The 23,468-nt window shown below is 42.6% G+C and overlaps 1 protein-coding gene across 1 annotated transcript in view; it reads left to right on the top strand.

Moving 5' to 3' along the window:
• The window catches only part of COL9A2 (collagen type IX alpha 2 chain), a 71,856-nt gene that overhangs the window by 978 nt on the left and 47,410 nt on the right, over positions 1 to 23,468 (top strand). The window contains exons 2-12 of the mRNA XM_081962656.1: positions 4,792 to 4,866; positions 8,082 to 8,117; positions 10,245 to 10,307; positions 11,035 to 11,088; positions 12,504 to 12,539; positions 13,894 to 13,917; positions 16,319 to 16,372; positions 18,355 to 18,408; positions 18,973 to 19,020; positions 21,046 to 21,102; positions 23,196 to 23,249. Of these exons, the coding sequence (XP_081818782.1) occupies positions 4,792 to 4,866; positions 8,082 to 8,117; positions 10,245 to 10,307; positions 11,035 to 11,088; positions 12,504 to 12,539; positions 13,894 to 13,917; positions 16,319 to 16,372; positions 18,355 to 18,408; positions 18,973 to 19,020; positions 21,046 to 21,102; positions 23,196 to 23,249 (555 nt within the window). The remainder of the gene's footprint in view (positions 1 to 4,791; positions 4,867 to 8,081; positions 8,118 to 10,244; positions 10,308 to 11,034; positions 11,089 to 12,503; positions 12,540 to 13,893; positions 13,918 to 16,318; positions 16,373 to 18,354; positions 18,409 to 18,972; positions 19,021 to 21,045; positions 21,103 to 23,195; positions 23,250 to 23,468) is intronic.

Genomic DNA, 23,468 nt, shown 5'->3' with positions numbered 1-23,468 from the left:
GTCCAGTGAAATAACTGTCTTCTGACTGCAGTTTAGAAGCGAGTTGGCTGTTGTCTTGATAGCAGCCAAGAGGTTGAACAGAATCAAATAAAGATTGCATTTCATTTGAGTTCAAAAGCAATCTTGGGCCTGCTGCTCAATCCACGAGCAGTAAGGGTTATGATTGTTATTGCTTTTAAGAAAGAGAAAGTTGCTTTCAGGATATTCTGTGCTTGTTTATACGATGCCTTCAGTCCTTTCTAGAGTTGGGTGCTGCTTTCTAAAAAGAATAAAGTACTACTGTTCAGTAGCCTCAGAAGGACAAAGAGGACCATTCACTCATCAAATACCTGCTGGAAGCCTTTGCTGCAAAGGTGGTATTTTAAGTTCAGTAGCCCTCGCACACATTTTTTTCTTCTTTGAACTTGCAAACATTTCCAGACGCAAAATATCACCCTTAAATATATTTATTCATTTGAAACATTTATATAGCTGCCCTTCTTCCAACCAACTCTGGGCAGTTCCCAATCAAAAGTGGAAACATGGAGACCGTAGCCTCAACTTTTTGATGCAACTAGGAATTAGGTGTTCCTTTGAATTGATGGGATTTTGATTCTCCTTGAAAGCAATTGCTCTGCGATGCATGGTATTAATTAAGAGATTGAACTAATCATTCTAGCTGATGAATTCACAAAGTGAAGCTTGGGAGAGAACTGTGTTCTTATCTTTTATGACATCTTGGACTTCATTTAAGCAATTTTGCTGTCCCCCTATCTATAGAATAGAATAGAATTCTTTATTGGCCAAGTGTGATTAGACACACAAGGAATTTATCTTTGATGCATATGCTCTAAGTGTACATAAAAAGAAAAGATACATTCATCAGGGATCATAAGATACATTTAATGATAGTCATAAGGTACAAATAAGCAATCAAATCATACTAGGAAACAATATAAATCGTAAGGATACAAGCAACAAAGTTACAGTCATACAGTCATACCTGGGAGGAGATGGGTGATAGGAATGATGATAAGATTAATAGTAATGCAGACTTAGTAAATAGTTTGACAGTGTTGAGGGAATTATTTGTTTAGCAGAGTGATGGCATGCAGGAAAAAACTGTCAGTGTGTCTTATTTTCTGGTGTGCAGTGCTCTGTAGCGTCGTTTTGAGGTAGGAGTTGAAACAATTTATGTCCAGGATGTGAGGGGTCTTAAATTTAAATTTTCAGATTTAATTTAACTTAAATTCCGTTGGGGTCAGAGGTAGGCATTGGCAGTGCAGCCATATAGAGAGGTCCACGGTCATGCCTTGTTTGCAGCTCATTTCTGACTTAGTAACACATTTGTAGACCACAGATACACAAGCATCTTTTCAAATCAAGAGTAAACTAGAGACAATCGTACCTTGTTTTGAAAACCTTGTCCAAAAACAATTGAGACTCATAACAGACCCCCTCTCCTCTTTATTCTGCAAACAGGTTAAAGCTGAAAGACATCAACCTTCCAAGCAGGCTTTCTGTTTGAATAGATTTGGTGTTGTTATTTGTGAAGAAATAGATTTTGTCCACATATCTACAGAAACTCTAGAAGACTTAAAGCTGTTAATGATGGAGCAGACCAGGGCGAGGGGAGCCTGTCTTTTTGAGATCTTTTGACAGAGGCTGGATTTCCTCTTTTGCCAGAGATTGTAAGAGCAAATCCAGCATTGAACAGAGGAGAGGATCCCCGACAACCTTAAAATCTCTTTCTTAATCTCTGTGGAAGTAGTTCCCAATGAGCCTTAACGAGAGTAAGCGTGATATGCCCAGAATGTAATAAGAACTCTTTGAATCTCCTTTCACCCTTCCAATGGTATTTATGTGGCACCATTGATTTCTTTCTTTGTCTGCTCTTCTGAGTAGGCAAGGTCAGGAAGCAGAGAGAGCAAAGATTTCAAGGATGCTACTTTTCTGTCGTGGGATCCAACTGCAAAATCTTGAAAGCCTATCAGAATATCAGTCTACCTGCTCTTATACCAAACAGAATCAAAGTGGAGTTATTTTGAGTTTCTTTCTCGTGTCTTCTCCTTTCCTGAGATTGAGTTTTCATTTAGTTTTTCATAAATTTCTTGTATTTCTTCACTGGTGTTATCTCCCTACACTCCTCTACCCCTAAAGAGTCTCTTTTAAAAAGACATATGAAGCTATTCATACGCTTGCACTAGAAAAAATTAAGTAGGAATTTACCCATCAAGAGGCTTGTTGGGTGCCCACAAACAAGGGGTTAAGATTTAACACCATATTTTTCAGAGTATAAGGCGCACCTTTTTGCCTTAAAAAAGAAGCTGAAAATCTGGGTGTGTCTTATACATCGAATACAGCATTTTTTGCCTCCTGAGGCCCCGCCCCTTCACCAAAATGGCCGTGCATAGCCTTATGGAGCCTTTTAGAGAGCTCCGGGGGGCTGGGGAGGGCAGAAATGAGCGAGAAACGGCTCATTTTTTGCCACCCCAGCCCCCAGCAGCACTCTATAAGCTTCCTAAAGGCTATGCATGCATTTTTGGGGGCAAAAAATAGGCCTGTTTTTGCATATCCCTCTATCTACCTACCTACTTTGTCTCCATACCTACCTACTGTATCTCTCTCTCTTCCTCTCCCTCTGTCTATCTACCTACCTACGTACCTACCTACCTACTCTCTCTCTCCCCCTACCTATCTACTGTATTTCTCTCTCTCTCCCCTGGATTTTCTCTCTCTCTCTATTTTTCTCTCTCTATCCCTCTACCTACCTACTCTCCCTCCCTCCCTCCCTCCCTCCCTCCCTCCCTATCTACTGTATTTCTCTCTCACTCTATTTCTCTCTCTCTCTCTCTCTCCTTTTATCTACCTAACTACCTAAGTATTCACTCTCCCTATCTACCTACTGTATTTCTCTCTCCCTCTCTCTCTATCTACCTACCTACTTTAAAAAAAATTGCCTCTTCAAAACCTTGGTGCGTCTTATACTCTGAAAAATACGGTACATTAAAGGACTTTATTTACATCCCTTTAAAAGTCCTGCTAACAGAAATCTGACCCGTTTCCATGTTGTGGTATTTGGAGCAGCCTTTTTTCAATTGGGTGTCATCCTTCAGCCGCCAATATATTGGGCTGCAACACTCAGAACTGCAAAATTAAGAAATAACTGTCTAAATGTAAAGAAGAAATATCTAATTGATTTGCAAAGACTTAAAAGCTGACTAGTTCCATACTTTAAGGGCTATCTATTTTACAAGCTGCTTTACAGCTTAAAAAAGATAGGCCCCATGTTCACTTTAGCTCTTTAATGGAGTATAATATATATATATGTAATTATTCATAAGTACTAATCCTATTTTAGAAAGCTATAACTTCTGTGACATGCTTAAATTCCTGTATTACTTTTTTTCATGTTCTCTCCGGACCTTGTTATAAAAATACTAAAAAAATGACAGCTCTGCAGGAGAAATAGGTAACTCAAACAAACAAGTCAAGCAGCATGCTATTGGAGGAAGCCACTTGTTTTTAGAACTATAATTTAGAGAAAACATATGCCCATTTCACAATAGGTCCCAAGTGTAGCACTGTATATCCAGGACCCAAAAGGATTTTTCCTCCTCTGAGTGTGATACAACTCCAATCTTTGGGGCTTAAAGAGGAGTTGCAATGCAAAGTAACAATTGAAATATTACTGTCAATCTTCTTTTTTCTCTTTTGCTGTTGGAAGGATTGCGTGTTTCAAAACTAAAATGTATTTTAACCTTTCAATCAATTGGATAATATTGCATTGTGCATTTTTTGGATTTGGACTGAATGCTGGCCGGGCTTTTCCAGTAGGGGGTCTGGGGAGTGCCCCAAAGTCTGCTTGTGCCCCTGGAGTCACCATTGCCCCTTCTTGGCATCTCCCTCTGATTTTCAGTGCTAAGCAAGATTTCTCCAGCCGGTTCTCAGCCACGGTGGGTCTTGAGAGTTGGTGATCCTCAGGAGTCTCTCCTGTCTTCAAACTTCTGCAATATGATTCCCAAATATGGATCGTTCTTCCAAAGGTTTTGTTTTCCCAGCCCATTCCCAGGGTGCTTCAGTTTGGATTGATTGAAGGCTTGTTTTAACGATCCAACCAGATTACGAAGAGCTTCAGACCTGCAGTGCCGCATCAAATGTTAGGGTTATGCTGAGCTCTGAATTCAGAATATATTTGGCCTAACAGACATGGTGGCTCAGTGGTTAAGATGCTGAGCTTGTCGATCAGAAAGGTCGGCAGTTCGAATCCCCAGAGCCGCATAACAGAGTGAGCTCCCATTACTTGTCCCAGCTTCTGCCAACCTAGCAGTTCGAAAGCATGTTAAAAAATGCAAGTTGAAAAATAGGGACCACCTTTGGTGAGAAGGTAACAGTGTTCCATGGACCTTCGGCATTTAGTCATGCCAGCTACATGACCATGGAGATGTCTTTGGACAGTGCTGGCTCTTTGGCTTTGAAACAGAGATGAGCACTGCCCCCTAGAGTCAGGAACGACTAGCACGCATGTGCAGGGGAATCTTTACTTTTACCTTTAACAGATGGTGGTGTGCACCCTCCGGCCTGCTCTGGTTTGCCCTCTACGTCCCGATCCTTGCACATCCCAATAGATTCCATCCCCTTCCATGGAAGAAGGTCCCAGCGATTGTAATCCAAAGATCCTTCCCACCACCCATGTCTCTTTCTTTTCCTTCTTGCCTTGCAATTGTGGAAAAAATGCAACCGGTTCAGCTCTTCTGTTTTCCTGGGGTTCTTTTCCTCCACTAAATAACTTTTTTTCCTTTCTTTCCTTAGCAAGGTCCGCCAGGAGAACCTGGGCCACGGGGCCCCCCAGGTCCACCCGGTGTGCCAGGAGCAGACGGCATTGATGTGAGTCCACCGCTGAGCTCAGGAACCAAAGCAGGCAGGCAGGGAGCGCATCTCTGCGCACAAAGACGAGCATTGTATCTAGAAGGAAACTCGAGGCTGTGTCCTTCCAGTGTGGCCCAAGGTTGCAAGAGGGGAGGAGGAACTGCTGTTGGCTCACACACACACACCCTCCACCTAACAGGCTTCAGCTGTAAAATTCTCCAAGGCCAGCATCCCCTCTGCCATGTGGGGTTTTTGCAGGGAATTTTGCAGCAAATGTGAGAGTGGCAGAAGTTTGCAGTTGGCCCTTGGCAGCCTTAATTCATTCACCGGCTTTTAAGCAGAAGTGTTAACTCCCTACCCCTCCACCCCCAAGTAAAGGTAGAAAGGATTCTGTGACTATGGGAAATGTTCCTGCTGGTTACTTTTGGAAGATGGGCTGGGGAGTGGGGGAGAGGGAGGAATGGGATGGGGGAATAAAACTGAACCAGTTTGTTGACGCCGAGATAAAATTTGCAACCTGTGGCCGCCCGTCTTAAAGAGGGTTATATTAGAACTATAATTTAGAGAAAATATACTGTGTGCCCATTTCACAACAGGTCCCAAGGGAACAGTACATCCAGGACTCGAAAATTTTTTTTTTTCAAAGAATTCTTTATTTTTTTTATTCTCTTACATATCATTTTAAGTATACATTCACATAATTGTTATTCTTCTTTACATTTGTCATTCTTATACATTTATTATTTCATTTAATAGGTTATAATGTACAGTTTGGGTTGCTTTATTTACCATCCCTTCCTCCTGTTGCAACACCAACTTATTTCCCCTTTCTTTTCTCCCTCCCTCCCTTCTCTACTTTCTTCCTTTCTCCTTCCTTCTTCCCTTACCTCTCCCATACTCCTCTCTTCCTCTTCCCCTTCCTACCCTCTCTCCTCTCTCTCTCCCTTCCATCTTCCTCTCCTTACCTCTTTCTTCCTTCCCCCATCTTCCTTTCATTCTCTCCTCCTCTCTCCCTTTCTTTTCCTATTGTTGTTGGTGTATATTTCAAAACTCAGTTTATGTTTCCTTGGGATGGTATTTCCGCCAACCCAAATATAATTTAGTATCATTTCTTATTCCCTTACCTTCGCTAGTTATGCTCCCCCCCCACTTTATATCTCACTCTTGAATATATACATATATATTCAAGGACTCAAAAAAATTGAATTTTTCCTCCTCTGAGTGAGATATAATTCCAAACTCTGGGGGCCAAAGGGGAGTTGCAACGCAATTATGTTGCCTATCTTGGGTAATGAAATGTCTGCAAGAAAACCACCAAGCTCAGAGAGCATCAACGACCCCCCCCCCCATTTCCACCCCCAGCTACAAATGTTCTCCTTTATGGGTAGGGTGAGTTTGGACTTATTCGAGGATTATTGCTATTGTTTGGATTTATAGCTATACAATACAATACAATAGTAGAGTTGGAAGGGACCTTGGAGGTCTTCTAGTCCAACCCCCTGCCTAGGCAGGAAACCCTAGACCGTTTCAGACAAATGGCTATCCAACATCTTCTTAAAGACTTCCAGTGTTGGGGCATTCACAACTTCTGGAGGCAAACTGTTCCACTGATTAATTGTTCTAACTGTCAGGAAATTTCTCCTCAGTTCTAAGTTGCTTCACTCCTTGATTAGTTTCCACCCATTGCTTCTTGTCCACCCTCAGGTGCCTTGGAGAATAGTTTGACTCCCTCTTCTTTGTGGCAACCCCTGAGATATTGGAACAATGCTATCATGTCTCATGCAACAAAACTTGTAAATTTCTGTGAAAATGTTTTATCTTTACTTTAAAAAAAACTTTTTTAAAAATAGAGACCTGCCCTTCTACATCCTCTCCCATTAGTTTTTTTGATAAATGATAAAAATGAGCCAGTGTCTATCAAGGAAAAAAAAGTTTCTCCCTAAAAAAAAAAGAAATACTCTTAAAAAAATTTACAATATGCAGAGTTGCTGGTTTCTGATAAGGGAAAAAAAATACTCATTTTAATAATTGTGCGATGGAAAACTGATTAAGTACACATTGCAGATCAAAATACTTGGAGTTGAAAATGTTAGTCTATCTTCTTAGAAGTGGGGAAAGCCTAAGTTTGGCCTTAGTGTTTTCTCTGATGAGGCATCCTGAAGCTCAGGCGCTGGTTTGGACCAGTTTAGCCGAATTGGTAGTAACTTGGCGGCCTGGGTCACTGGAGCCGGCAGTGACCTAGGCCTGCCACGCCCCCAAACCGGTACTCTTACGGCGGCGCCATCTTGTTTTTTGGTTCTGCGCATGCGCAGAACAATTTTCAATGCAAAATCCCCCCTCCCATTTTTAAAGATTTTGCGCATGCGCAGACCTTTTAATTGGCAAATAAAATTTGCACCCACCGAACTGGCAGTAATGCTGACGGCAACCACCCCTGAGCTCAGGATAGCCTCCCTGGTTGCTTAGCCTTCCACTCTCCCACTAGAAGAGGCCTTCCCTTGGGGCTGAATGGAAGGATGAGAAGCCAGGGAAGCTGGAGACCAAACTGTGCCATGAAAGACAGGACTTTCGCCCTCCCACTCTTCACTTAGCCCGTAGAAGAACTTCTAACCCCCAGACAATTTATCCTGGATTCTTTATTCCAAAGGACACTTTGCAATCTTAGTATTATCTCAGAGCTTTGAGAGTAAGATGGGCGGTCTATACATTTGATAAGTAAAGGAAACATCCAGTGGTGGGATTTAGCCAGTTCGCACCTATTTGTGGGAACCGGTTGTTAACTTTCTAAGCAGTTGGGAGGACCGGTTGTTGGAAGAAATCTCCTTTTGTTTTGTTTTTTCCACTTTCCAGGGCTAATCCTGTAAGGAAGGCAGGAAGGAAGCATTCTGGTGTTGTTTCTAGCCTAATCTTTATTGCCCTGCTTACAGAAACTGCCTCTCCGGTTAACCCTTATCACATTGTAACAGCTAAGGCGAAGCGCCCATCGACGTGAGTGATGCTAAATTGGCCATGCCCACAGCCAGTCACACGAGCACTGCCTACCCAGCTGGTCATTAGGGCAGAGAACCAGGTTGTTCAATTATTTGAATCCTACCGCTGAAAACATCCCTGCTCTACCAGATGCTTTGTATTTGCCATGAAAGGATGACTTCCTAAAAGGGGTCTGGAAATTTATCAAATCCATCAACAATGACTATTCTTTCTTTTTCTTTTATTTATTTTTGTCTCCGTAGGGCGATAAAGGTCCACCCGGTGCAGCAGGCGTTCCTGTAAGTATGCTGACTTTGCAAGCCACAATCTGCCTAATTTTGTTGTATACATGATGTACAATGACAATAAAGGCTATACCCCTGATGGTGAACCTATGGCATGTGTGCCACCTGTGCCAGGTGGAGCCCTCTTTGCGGGTGCGCGAGCCGTCCCCCAGCTCAGCTTCTCCGCGCAGGTGCCGGCCATCTGATTTTCAGGTCTCTGCCGTGTATGCAAGAGACGCGAATACGTGTGCATGGGTGGGGGGTGGGGGGTAGTGCGGGGTGCGGTACGCCCCCCCCGCGCCCCATTCTTGGTCCCAGGAGGCTTCAGGGAGGCCTGCTAGGCCCAACATGGGGCATGGGGGGGTCGTGTGCATGTTAATGGGGAGCACTTGTGCATTGCATTATGGGTGTGGGGATGTGTACACTATTGCGTGTGTGATTTTGGCACACAAGAAAAAGGTTAGCCGTCACTGGGCTATACTATACATTAATGTAGAAGGTTCAGGATCTGGGGCAGAACCCCAGAGGGAGTCCTGCAGCTATTTTCAGGCTCTACGTCTTTGCGATGTATTGCAAAAATAGCCTATTTGAAGGACGCTCTTGATGGACAACTAGTGTCTAAGTAGTCCTTGACTTATGACCAGTTGCTTAGCAGCCATTTCAAGCTATGACACACCTACCTTGAACTACCTCTGACCCAATTCAGACGATCAAGCGGCTTCTACGGTCACGTGTCCTAAACTTCAGGCATTCAGCAACACAGTTGCGTTTAGGGGCATTTCCAGCATCCTGCAGTCATGTGACCATGTTTTACTTGGTCACATGACTGCAGAGCCACGTCCATAATAAACCATGGGTTTTCTTTATTACTGTAGTGTTTGTTTTACGGCCGCTGTGGTCACGAAGGAACTGCTGCAAAAAGGGTTGTAAAATGAGGACGGTCACATGACTGATCCGCTTTACGACCGTCCCAACTTTCAACCCCAATGAACAGGCTCCGTTACAGTCACATGTCAAGGACTACCTGTACTATACAGGTAGCCCTTGGCTTGCAACCATTCATTTAGTGACCATTCAAAGTTACTACGGCATTGAAAAAAAGCGACATGACTTACTTAACCACTGTTGCAGCCTCCCCGTGGTCACATGATCAAAATTCGGGCACTTATGGGGGGAGGGGAGGGGGTAAAGTGTTTGGTATAATATTTGAATGTGAATTTTTGCGGGGGGGTTGGGGGGGTATAGCATTTGTATGAGATTTATATTGTGTGGAGGGGGGGTGAAAACGGGGAAAATTTGTTTGTACAAAACTCTTTTAATAAAAAAAAAAATAAAAAAAAATAAAAAATAAAATAAATAAAAAACAAAAAAAAATAAAAAAAAAATTCGGGCACTTGGCAACGGGCGTGTACTTATGACAGTTGCAGTGACCTGGGGCCACATGAGCAACATGGCCAGCTGGCTTCCGACAAGCAAAGTCAAGGGGGAAAACCAGCTTTGCTTAATAACTGCATGATTCACTTAGCAACTGTGGTGATTTGCTTAACACCTTGGGCAAAAGAGGTCATTAAATGGGGCATAATTGAACTTTCTTGCCTAGCAGTGAAAATTTTGGGCCCAGTTGTGGTCATACATTAAGGACTAAAGGTAAAGGTTCCCCTTGCACATGGAAAGCTGTTACCTTCCCACCAAATGTGGTTCTTATTTGTCTACTTGCATTTTTACGTGCTTTCAAACTGCTAGGTTGGCAGAAGCTGGGACAAGTAACAGGAGCTCATTCTGTTACGCAGCGCTAGGGATTCGAACCACCAAACTGCCAACCTTTCTGATCTTAGCCACTGAGCCACCGCATCCCTCTTACATCAAGGATGACTTGAGCTTTAATTTGGGGAATGCGGGAATTTTGGACAGTCTTAATTTGCCCTTCCCAGATGGTCATTCCCCAGATTAGTTGGGACTACTAATTCCATCACTCTCCACCAGCGTGGCTAAATTCAGGATTGGATGTCCCAATGTATCTAGAAGGCATTAAGTTGAAGAACAGCAGCATAAATCTTTTGAGAAGGGCTGGGTGTGAGGCACCTGCTCCTCCTTTAATTTTTTGAAGAGTCTTTTAATGTCCCCGTCCTTTCTTTGCGACAGGGGACCAAAGGAGCTCCAGGCCTCCCAGGACCAGATGGAGCTGCAGGAAAACCCGGAATTGATGTGAGTAGTTACTCAGCCCAGAATCTGAACTGCACTTCCACATATCTACAGGACTCTGTAGGTGCTTATTTGGAATATTATTTTGCTTCCTATAAGTATGCAAATGTATGCAAACATGCTTCCTTTGGATTGTGTTCCATTCTCCCTCCCCCCCCCCCCAAATGTTAATTTGACCCTAGCCGATTCCTTGATCATTCCTGGATGATCTTCAGGGCTTCAGCAAAACTTCTTGCTTCTCTCTGCAAATGCTGATTGATACCATCAAATTGATCCCTTTCATTCTCCTTCTTATCCTTTTTCTTTTTTTTAAATTAAAATTTTAATTTTAAACACTTAAACACATTGACAAAAACATACACAAAACTTACAAACAACACTGGAACTGCAAGTTCCTTCTTACAGCAGATATCTATCGGTGCATCTTTACAAATATTGTTTCCCCCTCTATACAATCTAATTTTACACTTATGGTCCTTTTATTTCTTACTCCTTTGCTCAACAGTCTGTGTTTGGTCATTTGTATCAGACAGCTGTTGTTACCCTTATTCTATTATATGTCTTTTTCTACTTTTGTAAATCCTACTTTTCCTACTTTCTTATCACTGTTTCCTCATTCTTCTACGATACATTTTTAAATTTCCCCATTTCTTATTTCTATCATCTAACCATTTATACCATTTCTCCCAAACGATCCTTTTTCTTATTTCTTGTTCTTCTCTTTTTGTAGGGCCTTACAGGAACTAAAGGAGAGCCAGGCCGTGTTGGAAGACTAGGTCCCAAAGTGGGTAACTTTTTTTTTCTGCCTGGGGGAGAGATTTTGATGCATGTTGAGATTTTGATGCATGTTGAAGTCACCAAAGCATCCTTCCTCAGCTTGTTATTCCCCATGTACTGGGAACTGCAACTCCAGATGCCCTCAAGCAGCTGTGATCTCACATGGCGAGGGGGGGAGGCACAGTTTAGAGAAAAGTATCCCAGGATCCATGATTGACTTCAGTTTTGATCCTGCTTTCTAATGCCATGACTGTTATTATTACTGCTGAAGAATGAATGGGAAAGGTCTGTGCTGACCTAGGCTTCCTGTGACAGTAAAAAGTGCACGCTTAGTTCCCAAAACACTTTTTTTTATTTAAACGGCTGTGAATTATGTTCATTCATAGCCCTTAATGACTCACAACCACCCTGACACAGTCTTTCAGGGTAATGCTGATAAGCACCCACCTTGATCTCCCTTGAAACACTTCCAGAGACCTACTGTATTTTTCGGACTATACGTTGCACCTTTTTGTCTTCCAAAAGGGGGTAAAAATGTCTGTGCATCTTATAGACCGAATATTGCTGAAGCCCGATCCACCCGCCAGCCATTTTTGGGGCTCTGCATGCCCCGTTTTCAGGCCTTTTTTCAGCCTGTTTTCAGGCCTTTTATCAGCCCGTTTTCAGGCCTTTTTTCAACCCGTTTTCTGGCCTTTTTTCAACCCGTTTTCTGGCCTTTTTCATCCCGTTTTCAGGCCTTTTTTCAGCCCGTTTTCAGGCCTTTTATCAGCCCGCTTCAGGCCTTTTTTCGGCCTTTTTTGAGGCTTTTTTCAGACTGTTTTTGAGGCTTTTTTGGGCCTCTTTGTTTTTGGAAAAAACTCTCAGGGTCATCCGAGTGGTGCAAATGGGTGTGGAGCCTTCTTGGAACTGCTGAAAGGACTGTGTTGTAGACTGGAGATAGACGATGTCGTATCCCTCCCCATCTGTTGAGAGAGGGCTGTTCAATTTTGACATAGATGGCCTCTTTGACTCCTCTTTCCAACCAGCGGTCCTCTCTCTCCAAAATGTGGACTTTGCTGTCTTCAAAAGAGTGGCCTTTGTCTTTTAAATGGAGATGGACTGCTGTATCTAGTCCTGATGGGTTTGTTCTCCTATGTTGTGCCATGCATTATGAAGTGGTTGATTTATTTTTGTCTATCTTATCTACAACACGGTCCTTTCAGCAGTTCCAAGAAAGCTCCATACCAATTTGCACGTCTTCAAAGAAAAGAAATAAATAAGAAAATCCATTTGCCTCTTGGGGAAAAAAGAGCATCTTTGAGACAATCATGACCGAGAATCTCCATAGACAAACAAGTCTTTGGGAAAATCTCTGAATTGGAAGTTGAATCAAAGTCTTGTTTTGTGGCTCCTGCTACATCAAAATTCTCTCTTCTCTTGCAGGGCCAGCCTGGACTTCCTGGACCACTGGGGCTCCCAGTAAGTGTCTGCTTTTCTTTGCACATGCAAATACCTCCAGAGTAGTGGCATGTAACTTTAATGCAACTGGGGGAAATCATGGTTTTCCAAATGTGGCCTGAGTTTTGATCTACCCAGGGCTTCTCTAGCATAAGCCAAAACCAAACCTTTGTTTATGATTTTAGATGGTTAACAATGCATCCTGCAAGAATGCAAATTTCTCTGAACCCGGAGACAATCAGAATTTTCAGATTCATTTGGCGGCGGGATCTCGGAACGGAGCACTAGAAATGGGACCAGGTTTTTCCCAAACATTTTTGGGCCTCAGAACTGTTCTGACCTAGGCTTCCTGATAAAGCATAAATCACACACTTAGTCCCAAAAGCCCTCTTTTACTGAAACGACTGTGAATTATGGTCATTCACAGCCCGTAATGATTCACAAACAGTCTGTGAAGAGTCCGACAGACGTCTGCCACAATCTTTCAGGGTAATGCTGATAAGCACCCACCTTTATCTTCCTTGAAATGCTCCCAGAGATCTAATAGTCAATTAAGTTTTGCAAGGCCAAATGAAGCACAGAGTCAAACGGAGCTTCAGAATTTGAACCGACCAGAATGAACAAATTGCTTCCTGCAAAGGCTCACGTGCCTTTGCTCCTCCTTTATGTCTTATGGAAGGGGGCCAATCATCTCCAAGCCTTTCTCCCGAGTCGCCCCTTTTGTCTTAACTGTTCTTGCCTTCCGGCAGCTCTGCACATCTGCACACTGGGAACAGGCTCACACTGTTCTTCTGCCTCACTGATGTCCGACTCTGGAGGCTCCGGAGGCAGCACATAACTCCCACATGGCCCTGGTCCCCTCTCTGCCTTTGAAGCAGAGCCCTCGTCTGAGCCTTCCCCAGACTCCAGGACTGGTCCATGTTCCTCCCCAACCTCACTGTCCAACTTTGCTGCCAGCTCCGCAGGCTAATGCCGGGCCACAACAAGAACATTGCAACATTCCACCCTAAATATCCACATGATTCGTATTTAATGCAGAGTCACTGGGCCCACCGTAGATCCCACAGCTAGTCTTAAAAATAAATCATGGGTGGCTGTAGCCAGGGAATTAAATTCTCCCCTGCCATAGGTTTTTTTTTCATGATTGGCCAGCAGGATGATAGTTTTGTGAGGATTTCTCTAACATGTTCTCAAATTCTAAATGTGCACCATGGTTGAAAAAATTATAATCCCCCAATGCAGTGAATTCTGATTAGAGAAAAGCAAGATGTTTTCTAACTCTTAGAAATGTTGATGCCAGTGCTACAGCGCTTAATTTTTCAGCAGTTGTCACCTGCATTGAAGAATAACAGCCTATTGTATCTGTCTGTTTCAGGGACCCAGATTTCCAGGCCCTCCTGTAAGTGTGACTTGTGACATGTTGGGTTACACTGGTGGTAGGTAGTGTGCTTGACGACCATAAAGAAGACATTTGCTTGGTTCTCATTTAAATGCAAAATAATTGGATACTCCTGATGAACTTTCAGATTCCGGTTAATGTTAGGGTTCCAAGTAACACCTCTAACGAAAGAAGACTCCGAGGCTTGAGTTTCCTCAAAGTTCCATTTTATTAGAGATGTCATATTGGCACATCTGGGAAAACCCGAATCTGAACGATTCCAGGTTTTCCCCACCCAAAAGAAAGTTCAAGTCCCTGCCCAGCACCCACATGTCCATCACATGGCCCAATCAGGAACCATCCAAAACTGGAGATGCCTCCCAGTCACACCACTCCAGATGCAGGGCAAACTGTCCTTGACTCTCTGAGAAGGAATGTTATTTTGACTATATATCTCCCACACTTTGTATAATCCCCCTCCCATTCCCCCTCAGTAGAAAATGTGGCAGGCCGGAAGTCCCAAAGATAAAAGCTGGCTTCCAGGTCTGAGATCCAGAGTCCATTCATTTAATGACCATTCGTTATGGCAATGGTGCTGGAAAATGTGGCTTAATATCAGTTCTCGACTGTCATGGTCATCTGATTACATGAGCCAGGCATTTGGCAGCTAGCATGCATTTATGACAGTTGCCATGTCCCAGGATCACTTGATCACCATTTGTGATCTTCCCAGCCAGCTTCTGACAAGTAAAGCTAGTGCGGGAAGCTGGACTTGCTTAACGACTGCATGTTTCACTTAACAAGTGCAGTAATGTGCTTAACAATAGTGGCCAAAAAGGGTCATAAAATCAGGCACAACTCACTTAAGACTGCCTCAGTTAGCAATGGAAATTCTGAGCCCGTTTGTAGCCATAAGTCAAAGACTATCAGTATTCAGAGCCAGAAACTGAATAAGAAGGTGTAATCCAATGGCGTGGTGGCTCAGTGTCTAAGATGCTGAGCTTGTCGATCAGAAAGGTCAGCAGTTCGGCGGTTCGAATCCCTAGCGCCGTGTAACGGAGTGAGCTCCCTTTGCTTGTCCCAGCTTCTGCCAACCTAGCTGTTCGAAGTCATGTAAAAAGTGCAAGTAAAAAAATAGGAACCACCTTTGATGGGAACGTAACAGCGTTCCATGCGCCTTCGGCATCTAGTCATGCAAGCCGTCTTCAGACAGCGCTGGCTCTTCGGCTTTGAAACGGAGATGAGCACCGCTCCCTAGTGTCGGGAACGACTAAGCACATATGTGTGAGGGGAATCTTTAATTCAGTCTATGCAGCAAGTACAGATAGTCCTCAATTGAGCCCAAAATTCCTCCTGCTAAATGTGACATTTGTCAAGTGAGTTTCCCCTCGTTTTATGACCTTTCTTGCCGCATGTGGTAAGTGCCGCAAGAAAGTTGTTAAGTTGGCAGCACGGTTGTTAAATGAATCTGGCTTCCCCACTTACTTTGCTTGTCAGAAGGTCACAAAAGATGATCACATCATCATCGGCGCCCTGCCACCGTCATAAATATGAGTCAATTGCCAAGCATCTCAATTTTGATCGTGTGACCATGGGGATGCGGCAAGGGTCATAGATGTGAAAAATGGTCATAAGTCATTTTTTCCCCAGTGCCGATGTAAATTCGAGTGGTCACTAACTGCTGTATGTCGAGGATTACCTGTAGTTAAACTGATTTTCATGCATGGAATCCATTGGCCGTCCTGCACATGTGCAGCCCTTCTTTTTTCCAACTGAAATATGATGTTTTGAAATCAAAAGCAAGGGAGGTTTGCAAATCTGCGTGCCTTCCTTTAACACAGAAAGAGTGGGAGGAAAGTGTGCTTCCTTTTCTGCCTGAGATTTTAGGCATCTTATTAGTCACGCCAACAATCTGATTCAGCATCAGAGAATTTGGGATGTGCTGCTAAATGCCCAGAACTTTGCTGACCCAGGCAAAATCCAGTGCTCTTGGCCTGTGATCAGAAACTGAAGTAGGAAACCAGGTGATTCCCCCACTCTTCCATGTACAAAAGGAGCACACGGTGATTTTTTTTTAAAAGATACTTTCCAATTTTTAAAAGTTAATAGGGGTTCTCCAGGTAGCACCAAGAAAGATATCACGCTGAAACCCTCAAGAATTACTAGGCTAAGTGAAATGAAGCTCTGATATGATATAAGGCAGTTTTCAGTCTTCCTATCAGTTAGAAGAAGAGCCATCTAGTCTTGGTTTTGGAGAGCTTCCAAAATTTGTCTTTCATTTTTTAACCAAGCAAATCTTTTCTGCAAAGGAGGACGTCCAGCTGAAATAAATCCTCCTTAATGTCCTTCATTCTCTTATTCTTTCATCTAGAATTCATATGGTGAAAATAAAAAACCCTCCCTCTCTTTTTTCATGTCTCAGGGCCCCCCAGGTCAAGTTGGGCTTCCAGGAGAAATGGGACCTTTGGGACTTAAGGTAAGCTTTCAGTCGAGATGTGTAGTTTCCACCCATTGCTTCTTATTCAACACTCAGGTGCCTTGGAGAATAGATTGACTCCCTCTTCTTTGTAGCAGCCCCTGGGAAATTGGAACACTGTCATCATGTCTCCCCTGGTCCTTCTTTCCATTAAACTAGACATACCCAGTTCCTGCAACCGTTCTTCTTATGTTTTAGTCTCCAGTCCCCTAATCATCTTCATTGCTCTTCTCTGCACTCTTTCTAGAGTCTCCACATCTTTTCTACATCGTGGCGACCAAAACTGAATGCAGTATTCCAAGTGTGGCCTTACCAAGGCTTTATAAAGTGGTATTAACACTTCACGGGATCTTGATTCTATCCCTCTGTTTATGTAGCCTAGAACTGTGTTGGCTTTTTGGCAGCTGCTGCACACGGCTGGCTCCTATTTAAATGACTGTTCACTTGGACTCCAAGATCCCTCTCACAATTCCTGCTATTGAGCAAGGTAGCACCTAGATTAATATAAATCACGTGTCACAGCTGATTCTTGGAAATACCAGTTTGCACAAATCAGTAGCACTTTCTTTACTACTGGTTCAGGCGAACTGGGGCGGACTGGTAGTATTTCACCCCTGCTCTCCTTCCAATTTCCCAAGACTTTCAGCCAGGAAATTTAAAGTTGGTGTCAAGATGGACATTGTCACCTTCAATGTCTTATTCTATGGCGAATATTGCCCACACTTGATTATATTAAACAGAGCTAACAAAAATGATGGCTAATGTACTTCATTTCAGGTCTGAAGTAGGTTTACTTGCTTTTTATCCGTAGAAAAGATATATGTGTCATGAGACATGTATCAGGATATTTGTAGAAATTGTCCAGGAAATACTATAAATAAAAAATAAGCTGATATAAAAATGTAATCTGGAGGCAACATGTCTATGTGAACCTATATATAACTAATTTTTATATATAGTTACTGCCGCCATATGGCTGAGGATACTTGCATCTTTGAGACTGACTCAATAAATAAGGAGAAAGAGAATGAAAGATTCGGAAAGAGACCCAAATTAGGAGTTAAAAAATGAAAGCTGCCCAATCACTCCCTCTTTCTTTTCCTAGGATCAAGCTTATGCATGCTAAGTGAGTTAAATTAAATTAGATAATGCGAATCTTGTGTTCAGAATAGGTTGGTTTTGCATCCTGCATAATTTACATCCTCATTTCAGTATTCTAAAAATAAATATTGCACAAGTAATTCTGTTGTATTTTAAAATAAACCAACCATTCGGCAAAACCTTGCTCCATTTTGGCCAGAAGGAGACAAAAATAAAGTGGAATTGAAGACCGCCTCCAGAAATCATTCTTTTTCCACTCCAAATTGCCTAATAATTCCATTTTCCCTTCCTTATTGCTTCATTCTCTGCACTCCTGTTTGCTTCCTTGGCTATCTGCTTCACTGTATGGCTTCCATAGCTCAGGTGGCAATAGGAGAGCCATCCTAAGCAGTATATCTCAACCTTGGCAACCTGAAGATGGGTGGACTTCAGCACTCAACCTTCATCCTTGCCAAGGTTGAAAAATGATGATTCTAAGAATTTTGGATATTACTCCTGATGCCCATTCTTAAAGACTGTGGATGTTAGAATAGAATAAAATTAACAGGGTTGGAAGGGACCTTGGAGTTCTTCTAGTCCAATCCCTTGCTTAGGCAGGAAACAAATGGTTATCCAACATCTTCTTAAAGACTTCCAGTGTTGGAGCATTCACAACTTCTGGAGGCAAGTTGTTCCACTGATTAATTGTTGTAACTGTCAAGAAATTTCTCCTTAGTTCTAAGTTGCTTCTCTCCTTGATTAGTTTCCATCCATTGCTTCTTGTCCTACCCTCAGGTGCTTTGACTTCACAATGGAAGTCTTGGTGGAGAAGTCGTGAGTGGTAAATTGTCTTTTGGACTTTGCTGCTGGGATGGTTTTATGATTCTTCTTGTATTTTTTAGGGGGAACGCGGACCAGATGGACCACAAGGGCCTCCAGGACCTCCTGGAAAGCCAGTAAGTTCTTGTCAGGCTCCAAAAACCAAGAAAGGGACAGTGAGGTTCTTCCAAGCAGATTACTTTATTGTTCCTCACCCATAGACAAAATCTTGATAAACTAAAACATGCTAGCATCCCCTAAAAGCATATACTCTGGGAACTATTAGAGAGGAACCATCTTTACTCCCTTTCTCTCACACAAGCTATCTGAACTGAGTTGTCTCTTGCTCCTCTGGAATGCAGCCCCTCCCTCCTGGGAATCCAGACTACATTCCTTCACAGCTCTGTTGCTATTGATTTGGGTGCTTTACACAGTAGTATGAGGGCGAGTCATTTATAGATTTGAGAGTAACGTCTAGTGAAACAACTCAAATATCAACACCCATGAAATATATATGTAAGAACTAAATTCACTCAACGTGTTGACCCTAAAGGCCTTCAGTCTGGATAGTCATCGCCACAAAAACTTTTCTTTCAGTTAAAAATGAAAAGTAACTGCCCCTCCCCGCACCCACTTTTTTTTTACAAGTGAGAGAATGTTTTGCATTTTTGATGGCTTTATGCTTTTTCATGCTTTCCAAGGGACCAATTGGTCGTATCCAAGGAGCCGAAGGCAGTGCTGATTTCGTGGTAAGAAGGACTACATTTAATTCCCATTTCATAACAAACCCCGTCTTGGACTGGTTGAAAAATAGTAAGATGCAAAGAAACTCTTTCTTTTCCTCCCATGGTTGGTTTTTCTTCCACTTCATGGTTGTTATTAAGACTTTCGTTTTTCAAAGCATTACCATGCTAGATGCTCAAGAAACTTCCTCTGATCTTTATTTAAGGCTTAGCAAATGTCTTGAACCAGTCACAGGCTACAATATTTGGAACCTAAAGTGCACAATGTAGTAATGTAGCTTTCATCGGTTTGAATTCACACTCACACTTTAATAGAAGTAAAATTCTATTAAAAAACTATTTAAAAATAGTTTCAACCCTTATGTGGAGTTGATTTCCTAACCTGGTCTACCTGGTGAGGGTGAGATCAGTCTTCCTTGTTTCATTGTGCCATTATCTCCTCCCCGTTTTTATATTTCTGAGAATTATTAGCCTTTTTAAGGCTCTTTGGTATTGAATCCCGAGTGCCACGTAACGGAGGGAGCTCCTGTGACTTGTCCCAGCTTCTGCCAACCTATCAGTTTGAAAGCAGATAAAAATGCAAGTAGAAAAATAGGAACCACTTTTGGAGGGAAGGGAACAGCGTTCTGTGTGCCTTCGGTGTTTAATCATGCCGGGCACATTACCACGGAGATGTCTTCGGACAGCACTGGCTCTTCGGCTTTGAAATGGAGATGAGCACCGCCCCCTAGAGTCAGGAACGACTAGCACATATGTGTGAGGGGAACCTTTAAGCCTCTTTGGTATTTCCTGTTTATTGTGGACTTAAATATGCTTCACCCCTCCTCGCTTTGGTAACGGATGTAATATATTTACTGTTGCCTTCCTTAGCTCTACAAAATAGATGGCTAGTCAGTTAGACTTCTAGTCCAATCCACCTTCTGGGCACCCTTTAGATTCTTTTAGTTCAAGATTTTTTCCTCCTCAAGGAACATAAAGCCAGCGAATTTGCCAATCACCCAGAATGGCATCTGAATAAGGTTCCAGCAATTTCATCTTAGATGAACATCTTAGGCTACCAAGCCATTGGTGTTTTGGAGGGCTGGCTAGCTAGCTCTTTCTTTCTTTCTTTCTTTCTTTCTTTCTTTCTTTCTTTCTTTCTTTCTTTCTTTCTTTCTTTGTTTCTTTGTTTCTTTGTTTCTTTCTTTTTTGTTTCTTTCTTTCTTTCTTTCTTTCTTTCTTTCTTTCTTTCTTTCTTTCTTTCTTTCTTTCTTTCTTTCTCTCTCTCCCTCCCTCCCTCTCTCCTTCCTTCCTTCTTTCCTTTCCTGTCATTTTTCTCTCATTCTCTTTTTCTTTCTCCTCCTATCTCTCCTTCCTTCCTTCTTCCACTATTCCTTCCTGCACTCACTCAGCCACTTTTCTTCCTCTCTGCTCTCACCTTCTTTCCCCCAATCCCTTCTATTTCTCTTCTCCCTCCCTCCCTTCCCCCTCTCTCTTTCCTTCCTCCTTTCTTTCTCATTCTCTCTTTTTCATTCTCCCTCCCTCCCTCCCTCCCTCCCTGTTCTTCCTTCCTTCTTCCACTATTCCTTCCTGCACTCACTCAGCCACTTTTCTTCCTCCCTCCTCTCACCTTCTTCCCCCAATCCCTTCTATTCCTCTTCTCCCTCCCTCCCTTCCCCTCTCTCTTTCCTTCCTCCTTTCCTTTCTCTCTCATTCTCTCTTTTTCATTCTCCCTCCCTCTCCTTCCTTCTTCCACTATTCCTTCCTGCACTCACTCAGCCACTTTTCTTCCTCTCACCTTCTTTCCCCCAATCCCTTCTATTTCTCTCCTTCCTTCCTTCCTTCCTTCCTTCCTTCCTTCCTTCCTTCCTTCCTTCCTGCCTGCCTGCCTGCCTTCCTTCCTTCCTTCCTTCCCTCCCTCCCTCCCTCCCTTTTCCTATAGCCACCCAACTTAACCAAGTGACTCTTGCATTTATTGCTGTCCAAATTGCAACTTGGATGAACGATATCTCAGGTGCTTTTCTTCTTCTCCTTTCCCTTCATGGCTTGCAGTGTCCAACCAACTGCCCACCTGGACTCAAAGGACCTCCAGGTTTACAGGGGTTGAAGGTAAGGATTTCTCTCCTCCATGATCTGTAGAGGTTGCTTTGTTCGCGATAATTGCCATACAGACTTCAGAATCATGAAGAGTTTCTCTAGGTTAAGCACCCATGGATGTCACATTGGTTAATCTTAATTAGCCCCGACCCCTAATTCTGACTCTTGAACAGCGGGAAATATTAATCTACATGACTGGAACTGCCAGTAATATAGATTAATATTTCCTGCTGTTCAAGAGTTAGCAGAAAAACTCTTGGCTATATCATGATGGAAACAAGCAAGGGTCATTAGTTAATTTTATTAGTACTGGAGACAGACAGACTGATAGATATTTTTTATTGAAACATTTAAACATGATAAAAAGTAATATAGACAAATATAACATAAGGAAGAAAAAAGAAATTAAAGAAAAAGCAAAACATGTAAGACAAAAAATTCAGAGATAGATAGGGAAAGAAGAAAAGGGAAAATGGGTTTAAAAAGAAAAAAACAACACATTAAAATGTGGCTTCCGATATTTTTCATAGCAGTTATAAGAAAAATATATATTTTAACCTCCCTCTCTAAAGTTACATCGTGACTCTCTTCTTTTCAAAATCTATCTTGTCTCATCTTCAAAACCATAAATCACCAGTAAACATAGATAATGTCTTTTCTCTAATGAAAGAAGTCAAATTTAATTTTATTAGTATTGTATTGTACAGGAGATGAAAACAGAGTGACGGAAACTTTTCCTTTTTCTATCACTCTTTCTCTCCTCTTTTGCTGTTGCTAGCTAGAGGTCAGTTTCCATTCTGATTAAAGGGGTCCTGTCTAGCTTTATTTTTGCATTTTTATTTGTTTCTATATTTCTATTTCTTTATCTGTTTCTATTTCACATTTAAAGGAGACGCGGTGGCTCAGTGGCTAAGATGCTGAGCTTGTCGATCAGAAAGGTCGGCGGTTCGAATCCCTAGCGCCACATAACGGAATGAGCTCTCGTGACTTGTCCCAGCTTCTGCCAACCTAGCAGTTCGAAAGCATATAAAAATGCAAGTAGAAAAATAGGAACCAGCTTTGGTGGGAAGGGAACAGCGTTCCGTGCGCCTTCAGCATTTCGTCATGCCAGCCGCATGATCACGGAGACGTCTTCGGACAGCGCTGGCTCTTCGGCTTTAAACGGAGATGAGCACCGCTCCCTAGAGTTGGGAACAAGTAGCACATAAGTGCGAGGGGAATCTTTACTTTTACTTTAATATTATCTGGTACTTCAGAGAATGTTTTCAGTCAAAAGAAAAAGAGATATACACAGATCATGTAAGTCCCAGTTTGTGGTTGGTTGAAAAAGCCAATAATAGCCAATAATAGCCATATGTGCGAGGGGAACTTTTATCTTTTACCTTATATCACATTTGCAAACTGCCAGTCTCCCTCACAGAACAACTCTGGGCAGTGTGGAAGTAGGCATAAAAATAGAAGCTATATTTAACTATTATACTAAACAGCAGTGATTGCTGGCTCTGATGAATTGTACACGTCTGAATTTGCTTCCCTCCTTTTATTTTCATAAGAACGAGGGAGGAGTTCAGGGTTCCAAGTAACACCCTCAGCTGAATAAGACTCCGAGGCAGACAATTCCTCAAAATTCCATTTTATTAGAAATGTCATATTGGCATCTCTGGGGAAACCCGAATCTGAAAGCGCCCGGGTTTTGCCCCACCCAAAGGAAAGCCCAAGTCCCTTCCATGTCCATCACACGGCCCAATCAAGTCACCATCCCAACTGGAGATGCCTCCCATTCAGGCCACTCCAAGTGCAGGTTGAACGCCCTTAACTCTCAGAGAAAAGAATGTTGTTATGGCTAAATAACTCTACCAACTCCATACAATCCCCCCTCCCACTTTCCCTGTGGCAGCCGTGAAGATCCAAAGAAAAAAGTGGCCTCCAGGGCTGTCTCTTGTTTGAGTCATTGTATAATTCTGGCCCACACACAGATTTTTTTAAAAAATCTGGCTATTGTCTTGGTTGTGTCTCTTCCTTCTGTTCCTCAAGGTCATTCCTTCTTCCCATTACAACCTGTTGATTGACATTTGTTTTGAAAGTTTGATTCGCTTTCCTTTTAGGGACACAGAGGCCGACCAGGAGCCTCCGGAGAGCCTGGAACACAAGGCCGGCTGGTGAGAATGGAGATGCTTCATCCTCCCTTCATTTTGCTCTTTAACTGATTGAACATTAAGCTATGAAAGATTGAGGGGTTTTGTTCAAATCCTCTACTGTTTTCTCACAGCTCCATCCCAAACTTTATTGCCAACCAAGCTGGTGGATGAGCATATGAGAAAGGCTCATCCAAAGCCACCAGGTTTGCCAGCTGAAGAAATCTCAATCATGTAGCCTAG

This window comes from Natrix helvetica (assembly GCF_964273705.1).
Source record: "Natrix helvetica genome assembly, chromosome: 9".
NCBI lineage: Eukaryota > Metazoa > Chordata > Lepidosauria > Squamata > Natricidae > Natrix > Natrix helvetica.
The sequence above is the reverse complement of the archived record's forward strand: the minus strand, read 5'-3'. Positions and strand labels throughout refer to the sequence as shown.